This window comes from Ahaetulla prasina, chromosome 1 (assembly GCF_028640845.1).
Source record: "Ahaetulla prasina isolate Xishuangbanna chromosome 1, ASM2864084v1, whole genome shotgun sequence".
In the NCBI taxonomy this organism is placed as follows: Eukaryota; Metazoa; Chordata; class Lepidosauria; order Squamata; family Colubridae; genus Ahaetulla; species Ahaetulla prasina.
In genome coordinates this window covers 364397338-364416020 of record NC_080539.1, presented here as the reverse complement: position 1 = coordinate 364416020, position 18683 = coordinate 364397338, and the positions used below count along the sequence as shown (strand labels likewise).

The window sequence follows — 18683 nt, the reverse complement described above, 5'->3', positions numbered from 1 at the left end:
TTTACACCTAGCTGGGACAGATATTGAATACCAATAACCTTGGTCCTGATTTGATCAACTGTAGTATATCAACCTTAAGGTAGGTAATATGGAATGGAGACTTTTTTTGTGATACCTAATCAAAAAATTATGGGGGCGAAAGGATTCTGATATGGACATCTCACAACATCTAGTCATATTTTAGAGCAACAGTCCCCAACCTTTTGGGCACCAGGGACCAGTTCTGTGGAGAGAGGTCTTTCCATGGATTGGATGGGGCATGGTTTGGTATGCTATCTGCATCCCAAGGATGGGGCTTTGTTTGTTTGCACAGCCTGGTTTCTGGCATGGCATGGACAGGGATCAAGCCCCGTTTTAGAGAACCCCTAGTTTGTTTCAGTTTGTCTGTAACATATCACATTGATATACAAATCTCTAAAGGACTCCTTTTCATCCCAAACCATTTCCCTGTTTCAATATTCACTTCCCATCACGTCGTTAGAGGCTTCATGGTTAGCTTCCTCCACTCCTTCCCACAATCAGGTTTGAAGTAGAATAGAAATGAAATACCAGATTAAAAATACTGTCTGAAAAATTCCAAAAAAGGGGTGGTAGAACTGCTATTGAAGGGAGCCATTCAAGAATGAAATCAGCTAGGAAATGCTCAGAGGGGATCGTGAATAGTTAAACCAGGGGGAAGAAAAATGTGAGGTGGCACACTCATGGAACAAACCAGTGTCAATAAAATGGTCAAGGTTGCAATAATACAGCAGATCTGTATTAAGTCTGATCTGGAAGATGTCACCTTTTACTTTTTGGCCTGCCAGGTAGACCCAAGTGCGACCTTAGCTCTATGGAGTTTTCTACAGTTTCTCTGAATATATCTTAAGTTGTGTGTTTGCATTCTCAGACCTGTGAATCAGGGCAAGAACACCGGAGTAGACAGTGTCTGCTGCTACCGTAAAACCACTACAACTCTTCCGTTTGATCGAGTGAACACATATCACAAATTCCTAAATGAGACCAACGGTTTCACCGAGATGAAGAATTACAATCTGGATCCAAAGAGCCTTTTTGTTAATGGTAAGAAGAAGATGGATTTCACGACTAAAGAGGTTATGTGTTGACTGGAACTGAATCGGTTCTGACCCATGTTATGTAACTGAAATGATAGTTTCTCTCTGTGACACCTTGGAGAGATGCCAGAGGGCTACAAGACTTTCTTTAGCTCTACCAAATTCAGGCTACTAAACTCTAGAGGATCACAAGATGGCAGCAGTGTTTATGAACACCTCATGGTCATTTGGGGCCATCACGTGGTGGCTCTGTACTATCGAATGCTTTTTTTATGACACTGTTCCAGAACCTTCTAATAAGCAATCATTGGGATAGGTGGATACTTTATATAGAGTTAGTCACAGTGGCCTATTTGAACTAAAGACTGCCGCTATTGGCAATAATTTGTAACCCTACTCTCTTGAGATTTGTTGAAATGGAATAATTGGAAGTGTGTAGGAGGGATTTATTGTATCTTATTCTTCTCATGGGGGAGAGCTCGAGAGAGTGGTCTTGGCCATTCTTTTGTGACTCTCTTTCCATTTTTGTAATTCTCTTTCCATTTCAGATTATCATGAAGCACCACCTCAGACCAGTAAGTACACTTTACAGAAGTTTCTTGTGCCATGGATTCCAACTGTGGTACCCAATCTAAAATGTCCAACCTTGTCCCAAATATACCGATTGCAGAGCAAGTAGAGAACTAGAGGTCTCTGCCACAAGTGATGGGTGGAAACTACAGGGATATAGGAGCAGGTTGAATATTAGAAGATTTTCCAGATAATGAAAGGTGTTAACGAGTATACTATGTCAATCCCAGATAATCCCGATGTGTTCAGTAGAGATCTTGAAACTGAGAGTGGATATTGATTTCTGATATTCCTGTTCTGATTCTGACTATTAGAAACTGTTCTGTAACACTAAACAAGAATCTACCTTGTGAATTTATTCCGCATCTTGGGACTTTACAGGCCGTGCCCTTCTGCAAAGTACTCCTTTATATTCTTGAATAGTGCTACCATAATCCTGTGCAGTCGTCTGTTCTCAAGGCTTAACCCATCAATCTTTCTTTTGCCCAACTTGCTTTTCAGTCCCAGCTCGTGTGTTTTGTCCTTTTCTGGATCCACAGCAGATGGAGAATAACAACTTTTCAAACTGTGAAAAGTATCTGCTTGTTCTTAAACTTCTGTAATGCACCACTGAACCCCTGTGTTCATCACAGGAACTGCAAAATACCAAATAGTGATTGATGAATTGATTATATGACATCAACTCTGGTTTCCATATCTGAGATTCACTGTATCTCTTCTAGCTCTTTCTCCAACCTCCAAACCACCAGTGGCAACCGAATGCTTTACAGTCAACTTCACTGCGACCAATTTGATCTATAGGTCAGAAATGGCTAATCCCACATCAAGGATTTTCAGCACAACACAACAATTGTTCGTTAATTTGGTGAGAATGTAATGCATATTTTGTCCAATATCTCTTAACTTAGGACTTTCATAATATAGTCAGCAATAGTCTTTTACTATTGAAAATAAATACACAGTTTTTTCATTAAACCAAGGCAAAGTCTCTTATGTAAATTGGTGAGGAGACAAATGCATACTTACCGCAGAAGGTCTTCCACATAAGATTTTCATAAAATAATCAGCAATCGTCTTTTACCACCAGCAATAATTATTTTTCCTTTACACCTAGCTGGGACAGATATTGAAAACCAGCAAGATTGGTCCTGATTTGATCAACTGTAGTTTATCAACCTTAAGGTAGGTAATATGGAATGGAGACTTTTTTTTTGATACCTAGTCAAAAAACGATGGGGGCGAAAAGATTCTGATATGGATGATCTCGCAACATCTAGTCATATTTTACAGCAGTGGTCCCCAATCTTTTGGGCACCAGGGACCAGTTCTGTGGAGAGAGATTTTCCATGGATTGGATGGGGCATGGTTTGGTATCCTATCTGCATCCCACGGATGGGGCTTTGCTTGTTTGCACAGCCTGGTTTCTGGTGTTGGCATCGACAGGGATCGGAGACCCATTTTAGAGAACCCCTAGTGTGTTTCAGTTTCAGTCTGTAACATATCACATTGATATACAAATCTTTAAAGGACTCCTTTTCATCCCAAACCATTTCCCTGCTTTAATATTCACTTCCTATCACTTCATTAGAGGCTTCATGGTTAGCTTCCTCCACTCCTTCCCACAATCAAGTTTTAAGTGGAATTCAAATGAAACATCAGATTAAAAATACTATCTGAAAAACTCCGAAAAGGGGGTGGTAGAACTTTTAATGTAGGAAGATATTTAGAAATGAAATCAGCTAGGAAATGCTCAGAGGGGTTCGTGAATAGTTAAACCAGGGGGAAGAAAAATGTGAGGTGGCACACTCATGGAACAAACCAGTGTCAACAAAATGGTCAAGGTTGCAGTAATACAGCAGAGCTGTATTAAATCTGAATTGGAAGCCCTCACCTTTTACCTTTTGACCTGCCAGGTAAACCCAAATGCAACCTTACCTCTATGAAGTTTTCTACAGTTTCTCTGAATATATCTTAAGTTGTGTGTTTGCATTCTCAGACCTGTGAATCAGGGCAAGAACACCGGAGTAGACAGTGTCTGCTGCTACCGTAAAACCACTACAACTCTTCCGTTTGATCGAGTGAACACATACCACAAATTCCTAAATGAGACCAACGGTTTCACCGAGATGAAGAATTACAATCTGGATCCAAACAGCCTTTTTGTTAATGGTAAGAAGAAGATGGATTTCACGACTAAAGAGGTTATGTGTTGGCTGGAACTGAATTGGTTCTGACCCATGTTATGTAACTGAAATGATAGTTTCTCTCTGTGACACCTTGGAGAAATGCCAGAGGGCTACAAGACTTTCTTTAGCTCTACCAAATTCAGGCTACTAAAATCTAGAGGATCACAAGATGGCAGCAGTGTTTATGAACACCTCATGGTCATTTGGGGCCATCACATGGTGGCTCTGTACTACTGAATGCTTTTTTTCTGACACTGTTCCAGAACCTTCTAATAAGCAATCATTGGGATAGGTGGATACTTTATATAGAGTTAGTCACAGGGGCCTATTTGAACTAAAGACTGCCGCTATTGGCAATAATTTGTAACCCTACTCTCTTGAGATTTGTTGAAATGGAATAATTGGAAGGGTGTAGGAGGGATTTATTGTATCTTATTCTTCTCTTGGGGGAGAGCTTGAGAGAGTGGTCTTGGCCGTTCTTTTGTGACTCTCTTTCCATTTTTGTAATTCTCTTTCCATTTCAGATTATCATGAAGCACCACCTCAGACCAGTAAGTACACTTCACAGAAGTTTCTTGTGCCATGGACTCCAACTGTGGTACCCAATCTAAAATGTCCAGCCTTGTCCCAAATATACCGATTGCAGAGCAAGTAGAGAACTAGAGGTCTCTGCCACAAGTGATGGGTGGAAACTACAGGGATATAGGAGCAGGTTGAATATTAGAAGATTTTCCAGATAGTAAAAGGTGTTAACGAGTATACTATGTCAATCCCAGACAATCCCGATGTGTTCAGTAGAAATCTTGAAACTGAGAGTGGATATTGATTTCTGATATTCCAACTCTGATTCTGACCATTAGAAACTGTTCTGTAACACTAAACAAGAATCTACCTTGTGAATTTATTCCACATCTTGGGACTTTAGAGGCCATGCCCTTCTGCAAAGTACTCCCTTATATTCTTGAATAGTGCTACCATAATCTTGTGCAGTCGTCTGTTCTCAAGGCTTAATCTTTCTTTTGCCCAACTTGGTTTTCAGTCCCAGCTCGTGTGTTTTGTCCTTTTCTGGATCCACAGCAGATAGAGAATAACAGTTACTTTCAAACTGTGAAAAGCATCTGCTTGTTCTTAAACTTCTGTAATGCACCACTGAACCCCTGTGTTCATCACAGGAACCGCAAAATACCAAATAGTGATTGATGAATTGATTATATGACATCAACTCTGGTTTCCATATCTGAGATTCACTGTATCTCTTTTAGCTCTTTCTCCCACCTCCAAACCACCAGTGGCAACCGAATGCTTTACAGTCAACTTCACTGCGACCAATTTGATCTATAGGTCAGAAATGGCTAATCCCACATCAAGGATTTTCAGCACAACACAACAATTATTCGTTAATTTGGTGAGAATGTAATGCATATTTTGTCCAATATCTCTTAACTTAGGACTTTCATAATATAGTCAGCAATAGTCTTTTACTATTGAAAATAAATACACAGTTTTTTCATTAAACCAAGACAAAGTCTCTTATGTAAATTGGTGAGCAGACAAATGCATACTTACCGCAGAAGGTCTTTCACATAAGATTTTCATAAAATAATCAGCAATCGTGTTTTACCACCAGCAATAATTATTTTTTCCTTTACACCTAGCTGGGACAGATATTGAAGACCAGCAAGATTGGTCCTGATTTGATCAACTGTAGTTTATCAACCTTAAGGTAGGTAATATGGAATGGAGACTTTTTTTGTGATACCTAGTCAAAAAATTATGGGCGCGAAAGAATTCTGATATGGATGATCTCGCAACATCTAGTCATATTTTAGAGCAGTGGTCCCCAACCTTTTGGGCGCCAGGGACCAGTTCTGTGGAGAGGGGTTTTCCATGGATTGGATGGGACATGGTTTCGTATCCTATCTGCATCCCACGGATGTGGCTTTGCTTGTTTGCACAGCCTGGTTTCTGGCGTTGGCATGGATAGGGATCGGAGACCCATTTTAGAGAACCCCTAGTGTGTTTCAGTTTCAGTCTGTAACATATCACATTGATATACAAATCTTTAAAGGACTCCTTTTCATCCCAAACCATTTCCCTGCTTTAATATTCACTTCCTATCACTTCACTAGAGGCTTCATGGTTAGCGTCCTCCACTCCTTCCCACAATCAAGTTTTAAGTGGAATTCAAATGAAACATCAGATTAAAAATACTATCTGTAAAACTCCAAAAAGGGGGTGGTAGAACTGCTAATGTAGGAAGATATTCAAGAATGAAATCAGCTAGGAAATGCTCAGAGGGGATCGTGAATAGTTAAACCAGGGGGAAGAAAAATGTGAGGTGGCACACTCATGGAACAAACCAGTGTCAACAAAATGGTCAAGGTTGCAGTAATACAGCAGAGCTGTATTAAATCTGAATTGGAAGCCCTCACCTTTTACCTTTTGACCTGCCAGGTAAACCCAAGTGCAACCTTACCTCTATGAAATTTTCTACAGTTTCTCTGAATATATCTTAAGTTGTGTGTTTGCATTCTCAGACCTGTGAATCAGGGCAAGAACACCGGAGTAGACAGTGTCTGCTGCTACCGTAAAACCACTACAACTCTTCCGTTTGATCGAGTGAACACATATCACAAATTCCTAAATGAGACCAACGGTTTCACCGAGATGAAGAATTACAATCTGGATCCAAACAGCCTTTTTGTTAATGGTAAGAAGAAGATGGATTTCACGACTAAAGAGGTTATGTGTTGGCTGGAACTGAATCGGTTCTGACCCATGTTATGTAACTGAAATGATAGTTTCTCTCTGTGACACCTTGGAGAGATACCAGAGGGCTACAAGACTTTCTTTAGCTCTACCAAATTCAGGCTACTAAAATCTAGAGGATCACAAGATGGCAGCAGTGTTTATGAACACCTCATGGTCATTTGGGGCCATCACGTGGTGGCTCTGTACTACCGAATGCTTTTTTTCTGACATTGTTCCAGAACCTTCTAATAAGCAATCATTGGGATAGGTGGATACTTTATATAAAGTTAGTCACAGTGGCCTATTTGAACTAAAGACTGCCGCTATTGGCAATAATTTGTAACCCTACTCTCTTGAGATTTGTTGAAATGGAATAATTGGAAGGGTGTAGGAGGGATTTATTGTATCTTATTCTTCTCTTGGGGGAGAGCTTGAGAGAGTGGTCTTGGCCGTTCTTTTGTGACTCTCTTTCCATTTTTGTAATTCTCTTTCCATTTCAGATTATCATGAAGCACCACCTCAGACCAGTAAGTACACTTCACAGAAGTTTCTTGTGCCATGGACTCCAACTGTGGTACCCAATCTAAAATGTCCAGCCTTGTCCCAAATATACCGATTGCAGAGCAAGTAGAGAACTAGAGGTCTCTGCCACAAGTGATGGGTGGAAACTACAGGGATATAGGAGCAGGTTGAATATTAGAAGATTTTCCAGATAGTAAAAGGTGTTAACGAGTATACTATGTCAATCCCAGACAATCCCGATGTGTTCAGTAGAAATCTTGAAACTGAGAGTGGATATTGATTTCTGATATTCCAACTCTGATTCTGACCATTAGAAACTGTTCTGTAACACTAAACAAGAATCTACCTTGTGAATTTATTCCACATCTTGGGACTTTAGAGGCCATGCCCTTCTGCAAAGTACTCCCTTATATTCTTGAATAGTGCTACCATAATCTTGTGCAGTCGTCTGTTCTCAAGGCTTAATCTTTCTTTTGCCCAACTTGGTTTTCAGTCCCAGCTCGTGTGTTTTGTCCTTTTCTGGATCCACAGCAGATAGAGAATAACAGTTACTTTCAAACTGTGAAAAGCATCTGCTTGTTCTTAAACTTCTGTAATGCACCACTGAACCCCTGTGTTCATCACAGGAACTGCAAAATACCAAATAGTGATTGATGAATTGATTATATGACATCAACTCTGGTTTCCATATCTGAGATTCACTGTATCTCTTCTAGCTCTTTCTCCAACCTCCAAACCTCCAGTGGCAACTGAATGCTTTACGGTCAACTTCACTGCGACCAATTTGATCTATAGGCCAGAGATGGCTAATCCCACATCAAGGATTTTCATCATAACACAACGACTCTTCGCTAATTTGGTAAGAAGACTATACTTAGCCCAATAGCTCTTCTACATAGGACTTTCATAATATAGTCAGCAATAGTGTTTTACTATTGCAATAATTACATAGTTTTTTTTCTTTATACCTAGTCAGGAGATATATTGAAAAACAGTGACATTGGTCCTGATTTGATCATCTGTCGTTTATGCATACTTAGTCCAATAGCTGTTAACTTAGGACTTTCATAATATAGTCAGCAATAGTATTTTACTATTGACAATAAATACACAATTTTTTTCATTGAACCAATAATGGTTTAATGTCGCCTCCAACAAGACCTAAGTTTAACTCACAGAATCATCTATTGTAATGTCCTTCCTGTTAAAGACTACTTCAGCTTTAATTGCAATAATACTAGAGCAACTAATAGATTTAAACTAAATGTCAACCGCTTTAATCTAGATTGCAGAAAATATGACTTCTGTAACAGAATCATCAGTGCTTGGAATACTTTACCTGACTCTGTGGTCTCTTCCCATAATCCTAAAAGCTTTAACCAAAAACTTTCTACTATTGACCTCACCCCATTCCTAAGAGGACCATAAGGGGCGTGCATAAGCGCACAAACGTGCCTACCGTTCCTGTCCTATTGTTTTTCTTTTCTTCTTCCTATATATATATATGCTTATACCTCCTAATATTTACTCATATATGTGTTTATATGCTATATAATCTTTTTGTATGATACCTACATATATTGTTGTGACAAAATAAATAAATAAATAAAAATAAATAAATAAAAGTATCTTATGTAAATTGGTGAGGAGGCAAATGCATACTTACCCCAATAGGTTTTCGACATAAGACTTTCATAAAATAATCAGCAATCGTGTTTTACCACAAGCAGTAAACCATTTTTCCTTTACACCTAGCTGGGACAGATATTGAAGACCAGCAAGATTGGTCCTGATTTGATCAACTGTAGTTTATCAACTTTAAGGTAGGTAATATGGAATGGAGATTTTTTCGTGATACCTAAATGCCCTGTTATGGGGGTGAAAGGATTCTGATATGAACTCCTCGCAACATCTAGCCATATTTGAGAGAACTCATAGTTTCAGCTCCAGTCTGTAATATATCACATTGATATAGAAATCCCTAAAAGACTCCTTCCTGCATTTTTATCCCAAATCATTTCTTTGCTTCAATATTCAGTTCCTATCACTGTACTGGAAGGGCCCTGGTTAGCTTCCTCCATGCCTTCCCAAAATTAGGTTTTATAGAACAAGTTTTTATTGATTTTTTAGTTCCCCCCGCCACACACAAACATGATTTATGAACAGGGTATTGGCCATATCATATCTTATACAATTCAATATATTCAAATATATTTTACTTAGTTACAGTTTTTGCCAAAATATTCTTTTTTCATAATATTTATTCATTTCCTAATATTTCCTTGCTTATTTCATTAAGTCACATCGTCTTTTGCCCTCAAATTCTAATTTCTCCATCTTTATTAGTGTTCATTCTCTTTCATTCTTTTTCTTAATTATTTCAATTTTTATCCTAATATATTCAAATATATTCGGGGTTCCAAAATAAGGTTTGAAGTGGAATTTACAATTTAATAACAGCAGATTAAAAATACTGACTGAAAACTCCAAAAAGAGGGTGAAAGAACTGTGTCCCTGTAATGCAGGGAGCTATTCATCAGCTAGGAAATACCCAGAGGAGATCCTGAATAGTTAAACCAGGGGGAAGAAATTGTGAGGCGGCATGTCTATGGAACAAACCAGTGTCAACAAAATGGTCAAGATTGCAATAATACAGCAGAGCTGTATTGAGTCTGAATTGGAAGCCCTCACCTTTTACTTTTTGGCCTACCAGGTAGACCCAAGTGTGACCTTACCTCTGTGGAGTTTTCTACAGCTTCTCTGAATATATCTTGTTGTGTGTTTGCATTCTCAGACCTGTGAATCAGGGCAAGAACACCGGAGTAGACAGTGTCTGCTGCTACCGTAAAACTACAACACTCCTTTTTGATCGAGTGAACACATATCATAAATTCATAAATGAGACCAATGGTTTCACCAAGATGAGGAATTACAACCTGAACCCAAACAGCCTTTTTGTTAATGGTAAGATGAAGATGGATTTCATGACTAAAGAGGTTATGAGTTGGCTGGAACTGAATTGGCTCTGACCAACATTATGTAACTGAAATGATAGTTTATCTCTGCAACACATTGGAGAGATGCCAGAGGGCTACAAGACTTTCTTGAATTCTACGAAATTCAGGCTACATAAATCTAGATTAATTCAAGATGGCAGCAGTGTTTACAAACACCTCATAGTCATTTAGAATTTTGAAGTGCAGATATGCTGTCTCTGTTCTTCTGGATGATTTTTTTCTGATGCTGTCCCAGAACCTTCTTACCAGTAATCATTGGATTAAGTGAACACCAGTGATGGGATTCAGCCAGTTCGCACCACTTCGGGAGAACCGGTTGTTAATTTTCTGAGCAGTTTGGTAAACTGGCTGTTGGAAGAAATCATTAAGGCAGAGAACCAGTTGTTAAATTACTTGAATCCTACCACTGGTGAACACTTAATCACAGTGGCCTGTTTAAACTAAAAATTGCTGCTGTTTGGGGATCTTTGGGATAATTTGAAACCCTGATATCTGAGATTTGTTGATATGGAATTATTGGAACTGTTTAGAAGGAATTTATCGTATCTTATTTTCTCATGGTGGAGAGGTTGAGAGAGACTTTCCATTTTAGTGCGCTTTTGTGCCTCCTTTTGTGACTCTCTTTCCATTTTTGTAATTCTCTTTCCATTTCAGATTATCATGAAGCACCACCTCAGACCAGTAAGTACACATTACTGAAGTTTCTTGTGCCATGGACTCCAACTGTGGTACCCAATCTAAAATGTCCAACCTTGTCCCAAATATACCGATTGCAGAGTAAGTAGAGAACTAGAGGTCTCTGCCACAGGGATAAAGGAGCAGGTTGAATATTAGAAGATTTTCCAGATAATAAAAGGTGTTAACGAGTATACTATGTCAATCCCAGACAATCCCTATGTGTTCAGTAGAGATCTTGAAACCGAGAGTGGATACTGATTTCTGATATTCCAACTCTGATTCTGACCATTAGAAACTGTTCTGTAACACTGAACAAGAATCTACCTGTGAATTTATTCTGCATCTTGGGACTTTACAGGCCATGCCCTTCTGCAAAGTACTCCTTTATATTCTTGAATAGTGCTACCATAATCCTGTGCAGTCGTCTGTTCTCAAGGCTTAACCCATCAATCTTTCTTTTGCCCAACTTGGTTTTCAGTCCCAGCTCGTGCGTTTTGCCCTTTTCTGGATCCACAGCAGATTAGAAATTGCAAAATACAAAATAATGATTGATGGATTGATTATATGCTCTCAACTCTGGTTTCCATATCTGAGATTCACTGTATCTCTTCTAGCTCTTTCTCCCACCTCCAAACCACTAGTGGCAACTGAATGCTTTATGGTCAACTTCACTGCAACCAATTTGATCTATAGGCCAGAGATGGCTAATCCCACATCAAGGATTTTCAGCACAACACAACGATTGTTTGTTAATTTGGTAAGAATATAATGCATACTTAGTCCAATAGCTCTTAACTTAGGACTTTCATAATACCTGAGCATTAATATTTTACTATTGTCAATAAATACACATTTTTTTCATTAAACCAAGGCAAGGTCTCTTATGTAAATTGGTGAGGAGACAAATGCATACTTACCGCAGTAGATCTTCCACATAAGATTTTCATAAAATAATCAGCAATTGTGTTTTACCACCAGCAATAATTATTTTTTCCTTTACATCTAGCTGGGACAGATATTGAAGACAAGCAAGATTGGTCCTGATTTTATCAACTGTAGTTTATCAACTTTAAGGTAGGTAATATGGAATGGAGATTTTTTTTTTATACCTAAATGCCCTATTACGGGGGTGAAAGGATTCTGATACGGACGTCTCGCAACATCTAGTCATATTTTAGAGCAGTGGTCCCCAACTTTTTGGGCACCAGGGACCAGTTCTGTGGAGAGAGGTTTTCCATGGATTGGATGGGGCATGGATTGGTATGCTATCTGCATCCCACGGATGGGGCTTTGCTTGGTTGCACAGCCTGGTTTCTGGTGTGGCATGGACAAGGATCAAGCCCTGTTTTAGAGAACCCCTAGTGTGTTTCAGTTTCAGTCTGTAACGTATCACATTGATATACAAATCTCTAAAGGACTCCTTTTCATCCCAAACCACTTCCCTGCTTCAATATTCACTTCCTATCACTTCACTAGAGGCTCCATGGTTAGCTTCCTCCACTCCTTCCCACAATCAGGTTTGAAGTGGAATTCAAATGAAACACCAGATAAAAAATACTGTCTGAAAAACTCCAAAAAGAGGGTGTGGGACTGCTAATATAACAAGCCATTCAAGAATGAAATCAGCTAGGAAATATTCAGAGGGGATCATGAATAGTTAAACCAGGGGGAAGAAAAATGTGAGGTGGCACACTCATGGAACAAACCAGTGTCAACAAAATCATAAAGGTTGCAGTAATACAGCAGACCTGTACCAAATCTGAATTGGAAGCCCTAACCTTTTACTTTTAGGCCTGCAAGGTGGATCCAAGTGTAACACTACCTATTTGAAACCATCCTAAGTCCTCTACAGCTTCTATGTGCATATTTCTAGTTCTGTCCTTTCATTCTCAGACCTGTGAATCAGGGCAAGAACACCGGCGTAGACAGTGTCTGCTGCTACCGTAAAACAGCTGCAGCTGCTGCTTTTGATCGAGCGAACATATATCACAAATTCATAAATGAGACCAATGGTTTCACTAAGATGGAGAGGTACAACTTGGACCCAAACAGCCTTTTTGTTAATGGTAAGAAGAAGATGGCTTTCATGACTAAAGAGGTTATTTATTCATTTATTTATTTAGGAAATTTATATTTTATTTATTTATTTATTTATTTATTCGATTTTTATACCACCCTTCTCCCGAAGGACTCAGGGCGTTGTACAGCCAAATAAAAAGCGCAATATATAAATTAAAACAAGACTAAAACAAACATATTACAAAATGGCCAAAAATTTAAAAAATCTAAAACATTTAAAATAGTTTAAAAAACCCTAAAAATATAAATAACCCCAGATTAAAATTTAATTAGGCCAATTAAAATGTAATTATTAATTAATTAATTAAATTTAATTAATTTAATTAATATTTAATTAATATTGCTGCCTATTTGCACATGGCGACTCAGGTTATAAATTTATAAGTTTAGCCAACACTGAATCGGTTCTGACCAATGTAACTTAAGTGATTTGCTGTCTGTGTCACCATGGAAAGATACCAGAGAGCTACAAGACTTCATTTACTCTACCAAATTTGGGATACAAAAATCTAAATGATCATAGCAGGGCAGCAGTGTTTATTGATTCCTCATGGTCATTTGGAGTTTTCTGTCCAGAGTACTGGCTCTGTTGTTCTGGATTATTTTTCCAGGACCTTCTTAGAAGCAATTTTTTTTTTTTTTGTTTACATTTATACCCCGCCCTTCTCCGAAGACTCAGGGCGGCTTACAGTGTATAAGGCAATAGTCTCATTCTATTTGTATATTTTTACAAAGTCAACTTATTGCCCCCCCAACAATCTGGGTCCTCATTTTACCTACCTTATAAAGGATGGAAGGCTGAGTCAACCTTGGGCCGGGCTCGAACCTGCAGTAATTGCAGGCTATTGTGTTCTTAATAACAGGCTTTTACCAGCGTGAGCTAAACCGGCCCCTATCCGGTTTATTAAATCATTATTAAAACAATTCAATATACAAAATTAAAACAATTAAAATTAAAACAACAGTTAAAATACATATTCTATAAATGGCCGAGAATTAAAACCGTCGAATTGACCCATACTAAAATACCCCCATTAAAATTATTAAAAATTCAAAAATTTAAAAATTTAAAAATCAAAATCAAAAAATTTAAAAATCAAGCCAGTCCCGCTTGGATAAACAGATACGTTTTCAGTTCACGGCGAAAGGTCCGAAAGTCAGGTAATTGGTGCAAACCGGGGGGAAGTTCTTTAAACTAAAGACTGCAATTTGGGGACCTTCAGGATAATTTGCAACCCTACTATCTGAGATTTGTTGAGATAGAGTAGTTGGAGGTGTGTAGGAGGAATTTATCATATCTTTCTCATGGTGGAGAGCTTGAGAGCAACTTCCCATATCAGTACGCTCTTGTGACTTATTTTGTGACTCCCTTTCCATTTTTGCAACTCTCTTTCCATTTCAGATTATCATGAAGAATCACCTCAGACCAGTAAGTACACCTTTACAGAAGTTTCTTGAGCCACGGACTTCAAGTGTGGAACACAATCTAAAATGTGCAATCTTGTCCCACATGTACTAATTGTATGCCCTAGAGGCTTTTGCCAAGAGCCATGGGTGGAAAACACAGGGTTCTAGGAGCAGGTTGAATATTAGAAGATTTTTCAGACTGTAAAAGTTGTCAACTAGTGCACCATGTCACTTCCCAAAATGGTGTGTTTATTGGAGATCTTCAAACAAAGAGTGGACACTGATTTCTGATATTCCATCTCTGATTATGACAAATAGGATTTTTTCTGTAACACTGAACAATAATGTGGCTTGTGAATTTATTGTGCATCTTGGGAATTTAAAGAACAGGCTATGTCCTTTTCTTTACATTCTTGAAATATTCTACCATAATCCTGCTCAGGCCTCTGTTTTCCAGGCTTAATCCATCAATTTTCTATTGCACCACTTGGTTTTCTGCCCCTTCTCGTCCTTCTTGCCCTTTTCTGGATCCACAACAGATCAAGAATAACACTTAATTTCAAACTGTGAAAAGCATATGCTTGTTCTTAAACTTCTGTAATGTACCACTGAAGCAAGTGTTCATGACTGGAACTGCAAGATACAAAACAGTGGTTGATGGATAGATTATATACTATCAGTTCTGGTTTCCCTAGGTGAGATCCATTATTTCTCTTCCAGCTGTTTCTCCCACTTCCAAACCTCCAGTGGCAACTGAATGTTTCACACTCAACTTCACTACAAAGAATTTGATCTATAGGCCACAGATGAGTAATCCCAAATCAAAGCTCTTCAGCTCAACACAAGGAGTCTTCAGTAAATTGGTGAGGAGACAAATGCATACTTACCCCAGTTGCTCTTCCACATAAGATTTTCATAAAATAGTCAGCAATAGTATTTTACTACCAGCAATAAATACCTAGTTTTTCCTTTAAACCTAGCTGGGACAGATATTGAAGACCAGCAAGATTGGTCCTGATTTGATCAACTGTAGTTTATCGATGTTAAGGTAAGTAATAAGAGATGGAAAAAAATTTCATGATACATAAATGTCCTATTATGGGAATGAAATGATTCTAAAATGGACTCATAATTGAAAGAACCCATAGTTCCAGTCTGTAACATATCACATTGATATAGAAATCTCTAAAAGACTCCTTCCTGCATTTTTATCGCAAACCATTTCTTTGCTTCAATATTCAGTTCCCATCACTGTATTGAAGATGCCCTGGTTAGCTTCCTCCGTGGAATTTAAAATTTAATAAAACCAGATTAAAAATACTGATTGAAAAACTCCAAAAAGAGGGTGATAGAACTGTGCCCCTGTAATGTAGGGAGCCATTCAAGAATGAAATCAGCTAGGAAATACCCAGAGGGGATCCTGAATAGTTAAACCAGGGGGAGGAAAAATGTGAGGTGGCCTACTCATGGAACAAAACCAGTGTCAACAAAATGGTCAAGGTTGCAATAATTCAGCAGATCTGTATTAAGTCTGATCTGGCTGACGTCTCCTTTTACATTTCAATCTTCCTGGCAGATCCAAGTGTGAATTTAGCTCTGTGAAAGCAATACCACTTAGACTTATATACCGCTTCACAGTGCTTTACAGTCCTCCCTAAGTGGTTTACAGAGTCAGCTTATTGTCCCCAACAATTTGGGTCCTCATTTTACCCACCTCGGAAGGATGGAAGGCTGAGTTAACCTTGAGCCTGGTGAGATTCGAACTGTCAAATTGCAGTCAGCCGGCAGTTAACAGAAGTAGCTTGCAGTACTGCATTCTAGCCACTCTCCTCTATAGCTTCTCTGAATATATTTTAAGTTTATTATATTGTGTGTTTTCATTCTCAGATCTGTGAATCAGGGCAAAAACACCGGAGTAGACAGTGTCTGCTGCTACAGTAAAACTGCTACTGCTCCCTCTTTTAATCAAGTGAATATATATCATAAATTCAGAAATGAGACCCATGGTTTTACCAAGATGGAGAGGTACGACTTGGACCCAAACAGCCTTTTTGTTAATGGTAAGAAGAAGATGGCTTTCATGACTAAAGAGGTTATGAGGTTGGCCTAGAACTGAATTGAATCTAATGTTATGTAACTTAAGTTCCTCTCTGTGACACCTTGGAGAGATGCCAGTGTGCTTAAGACTTTCTTTAGGTCTACCAGCTTCAGGGTTCAAAATCTAGATGACTACTAGATGGCAACAGTATTCCTTAACACCTCATGGTCATCTGAAGTTTTGCACTCCAGACATGCTGGCTCAGTTCTTCTGGATGACTTTTTTCTGAGTATGTCCTAGGACATTCTACAACCAATCATTGGATTAGGTGGACACTTTTATGTGTAGTTAGTTCACAGTGGCCTACTTAAACAGAAGACTACGGCTATTTAGGGACCTTCAGGATAATTCCCAAGCCTATTATGTGAGATTTGTTGACATGGAGTAGTTGGAACTGTGTAGGGTAAATTTATTGTACCTTATTTTTCTCATGATGCAGAACTTGAGAGCAAATTCCTATATCAGTGTGTTCTTGTGCCTTATTTTGTGACTCTCTTTCCATTTTTGCAATTCTCTTTCCATTTCAGATTATCATGAAGCACCACCTCAGACCAGTAAGTACACTTTTACAGAAATTTCTTGAGCCATAGATTCCATCTGTGGCACACAATCTAAAATGTCCAACCTTGTTCCAAATATACCAATTGCAGAGCAAGTATACCAGTATGCCCTAGAGGCTTTTGCCACAGTTGATGCGTGGAAACCACAGGGTTGTAGGATCATTTGCCAGACAGTAAAAGATGTCAACCAGTGCATCTTGTCAATTCCCAAAGTGTGTATTCAATAGAGATTTTCAAAAAGAGTGTGGATACTGATTTCTGATATTCCAACTTTAACTATAACTGTTAGGAATTGTTCTATAACACTGAACAAGAATCTGGCTTGTGAATTTATTGTGCATCTTGGGAATTTACAGAATAGACCATGCCTGTTCTGTAAATTCCTCTGTTCTGTTCTCTGTTCTCCAGGATTAACCCAACAATTTTCTATTGCACAACTTTGCTTCCAGCCCCTACTCGTCCTTCCTGCCCTTTTCTGGACCCACAACAGATCAAGAATAACACTTAATTTCAAACTGTGAAAAGCATATGCTTGTTCTTAAACTTCTGTAATGCACCACTGAACCCAGTGTTCATGACTGGAACTGCAAGATACAAAACAGTGGTTGATGGATAGATTATATACTATCAGTTCTGGTTTCCCTATGTGAGATCCATTATTTTTCTTCCAGCTGTTTCTCCCACTTCCAAACCTCCAGTGGCAACTGAATGCTTCACACTCAACTTCACTACAAAGAATTTGATCTATAGGCCACAGATGAGTAATCCCAAATCAAAGCTCTTCAGCTCAACACAAGGAGTCTTCAGTAAATTGGTGAGGAGACAAATGCATACTTACCCCAGTTGCTCTTCCACATAAGATTTTCATAAAATAGTCAGCAATAGTATTTTACTACCAGCAATTAATACCTAGTTTTTCCTTTAAACCTAGCTGGGACAGATATTGAAGGCCAGCAAGATTGGTCCTGATTTGATCAACTGTAGTTTATCAACATTAAGGTAAGTAATATGGGATGGAGATTTTTTCTATGATACCTAAATGCCCTGATATAGGGATGAAATCGCAACATTTAGTCATATTTGAGCAAACCCATAGTTTATTTCAGTTCCAGTCTGTAACATATCACATTGATATAAAAATCTGTAAAAGACACCCTTCCACATTTTCATCCTAGACCATTTCTTTGCTTCAAAATTCAGTTCCTAGCTAGAGCCACTATGGTTAGCTTCCTCCACTTCTTCCAAAAATCAGGTTTGAAGTGGAAGTTAAAATGAAATACCAGATTAAATATACCATGTTTCCCCAAAAGTATGACCTACCCTTAAAGTAAGTCCTAGCGTGATTTTTACAAATGCACCCAAAATAAGCCCTACCGCCAAAATAAGCCCCAATTAAGCCCCCCCACATCCCACTCCAGGGTGCAGGAGGTGGGGCGAGGCCAAAGGGTAAAATTAAGCTAGGGTGGGAATGGGGGTGGTGCTGACCTACTTACCAGGCCTCACATACCCCGACACCTGCCTTCCCGTGCAGGCACACTTCTGTGGCCACTTGCCACCGCTCGCACATGTCACCCCCAGCCTCCCTTCTGCTGTCAGAGGCTTTCGGAAATTCCTCTGCAGCCAGGAAATGGGCTCCAGATTGACACGTGTGGCGCCTCCTTGGCCTCGTTTCACCATTACAGGCCTTCCGGAAAGCCCACTAAAGCCAATAACAGAGCAAAACAGAGACTGTGTGCGAGCAGTGGCAAGCGGCTGCAGAA

General features: G+C 38.9%; 1 protein-coding gene across 1 annotated transcript in view; it reads left to right on the top strand.

Moving 5' to 3' along the window:
• Positions 1–18683, top strand: part of LOC131188105 (mucin-16-like) — a 38655-nt gene that overhangs the window by 6760 nt on the left and 13212 nt on the right. Inside the window, exons 5-27 of the mRNA XM_058163112.1 lie at positions 1604–1630; positions 2348–2490; positions 2740–2807; positions 3622–3794; positions 4336–4362; positions 5074–5216; positions 5467–5534; positions 6349–6521; positions 7063–7089; positions 7801–7943; positions 8840–8907; positions 9879–10048; positions 10756–10782; positions 11394–11536; positions 11786–11853; positions 12673–12845; positions 14261–14287; positions 14986–15128; positions 15246–15313; positions 16153–16325; positions 16891–16917; positions 17595–17737; positions 17855–17922. Coding sequence (XP_058019095.1) covers positions 1604–1630; positions 2348–2490; positions 2740–2807; positions 3622–3794; positions 4336–4362; positions 5074–5216; positions 5467–5534; positions 6349–6521; positions 7063–7089; positions 7801–7943; positions 8840–8907; positions 9879–10048; positions 10756–10782; positions 11394–11536; positions 11786–11853; positions 12673–12845; positions 14261–14287; positions 14986–15128; positions 15246–15313; positions 16153–16325; positions 16891–16917; positions 17595–17737; positions 17855–17922 — 2290 coding nt within the window. The remainder of the gene's footprint in view (positions 1–1603; positions 1631–2347; positions 2491–2739; positions 2808–3621; positions 3795–4335; positions 4363–5073; positions 5217–5466; positions 5535–6348; positions 6522–7062; positions 7090–7800; positions 7944–8839; positions 8908–9878; positions 10049–10755; positions 10783–11393; positions 11537–11785; positions 11854–12672; positions 12846–14260; positions 14288–14985; positions 15129–15245; positions 15314–16152; positions 16326–16890; positions 16918–17594; positions 17738–17854; positions 17923–18683) is intronic.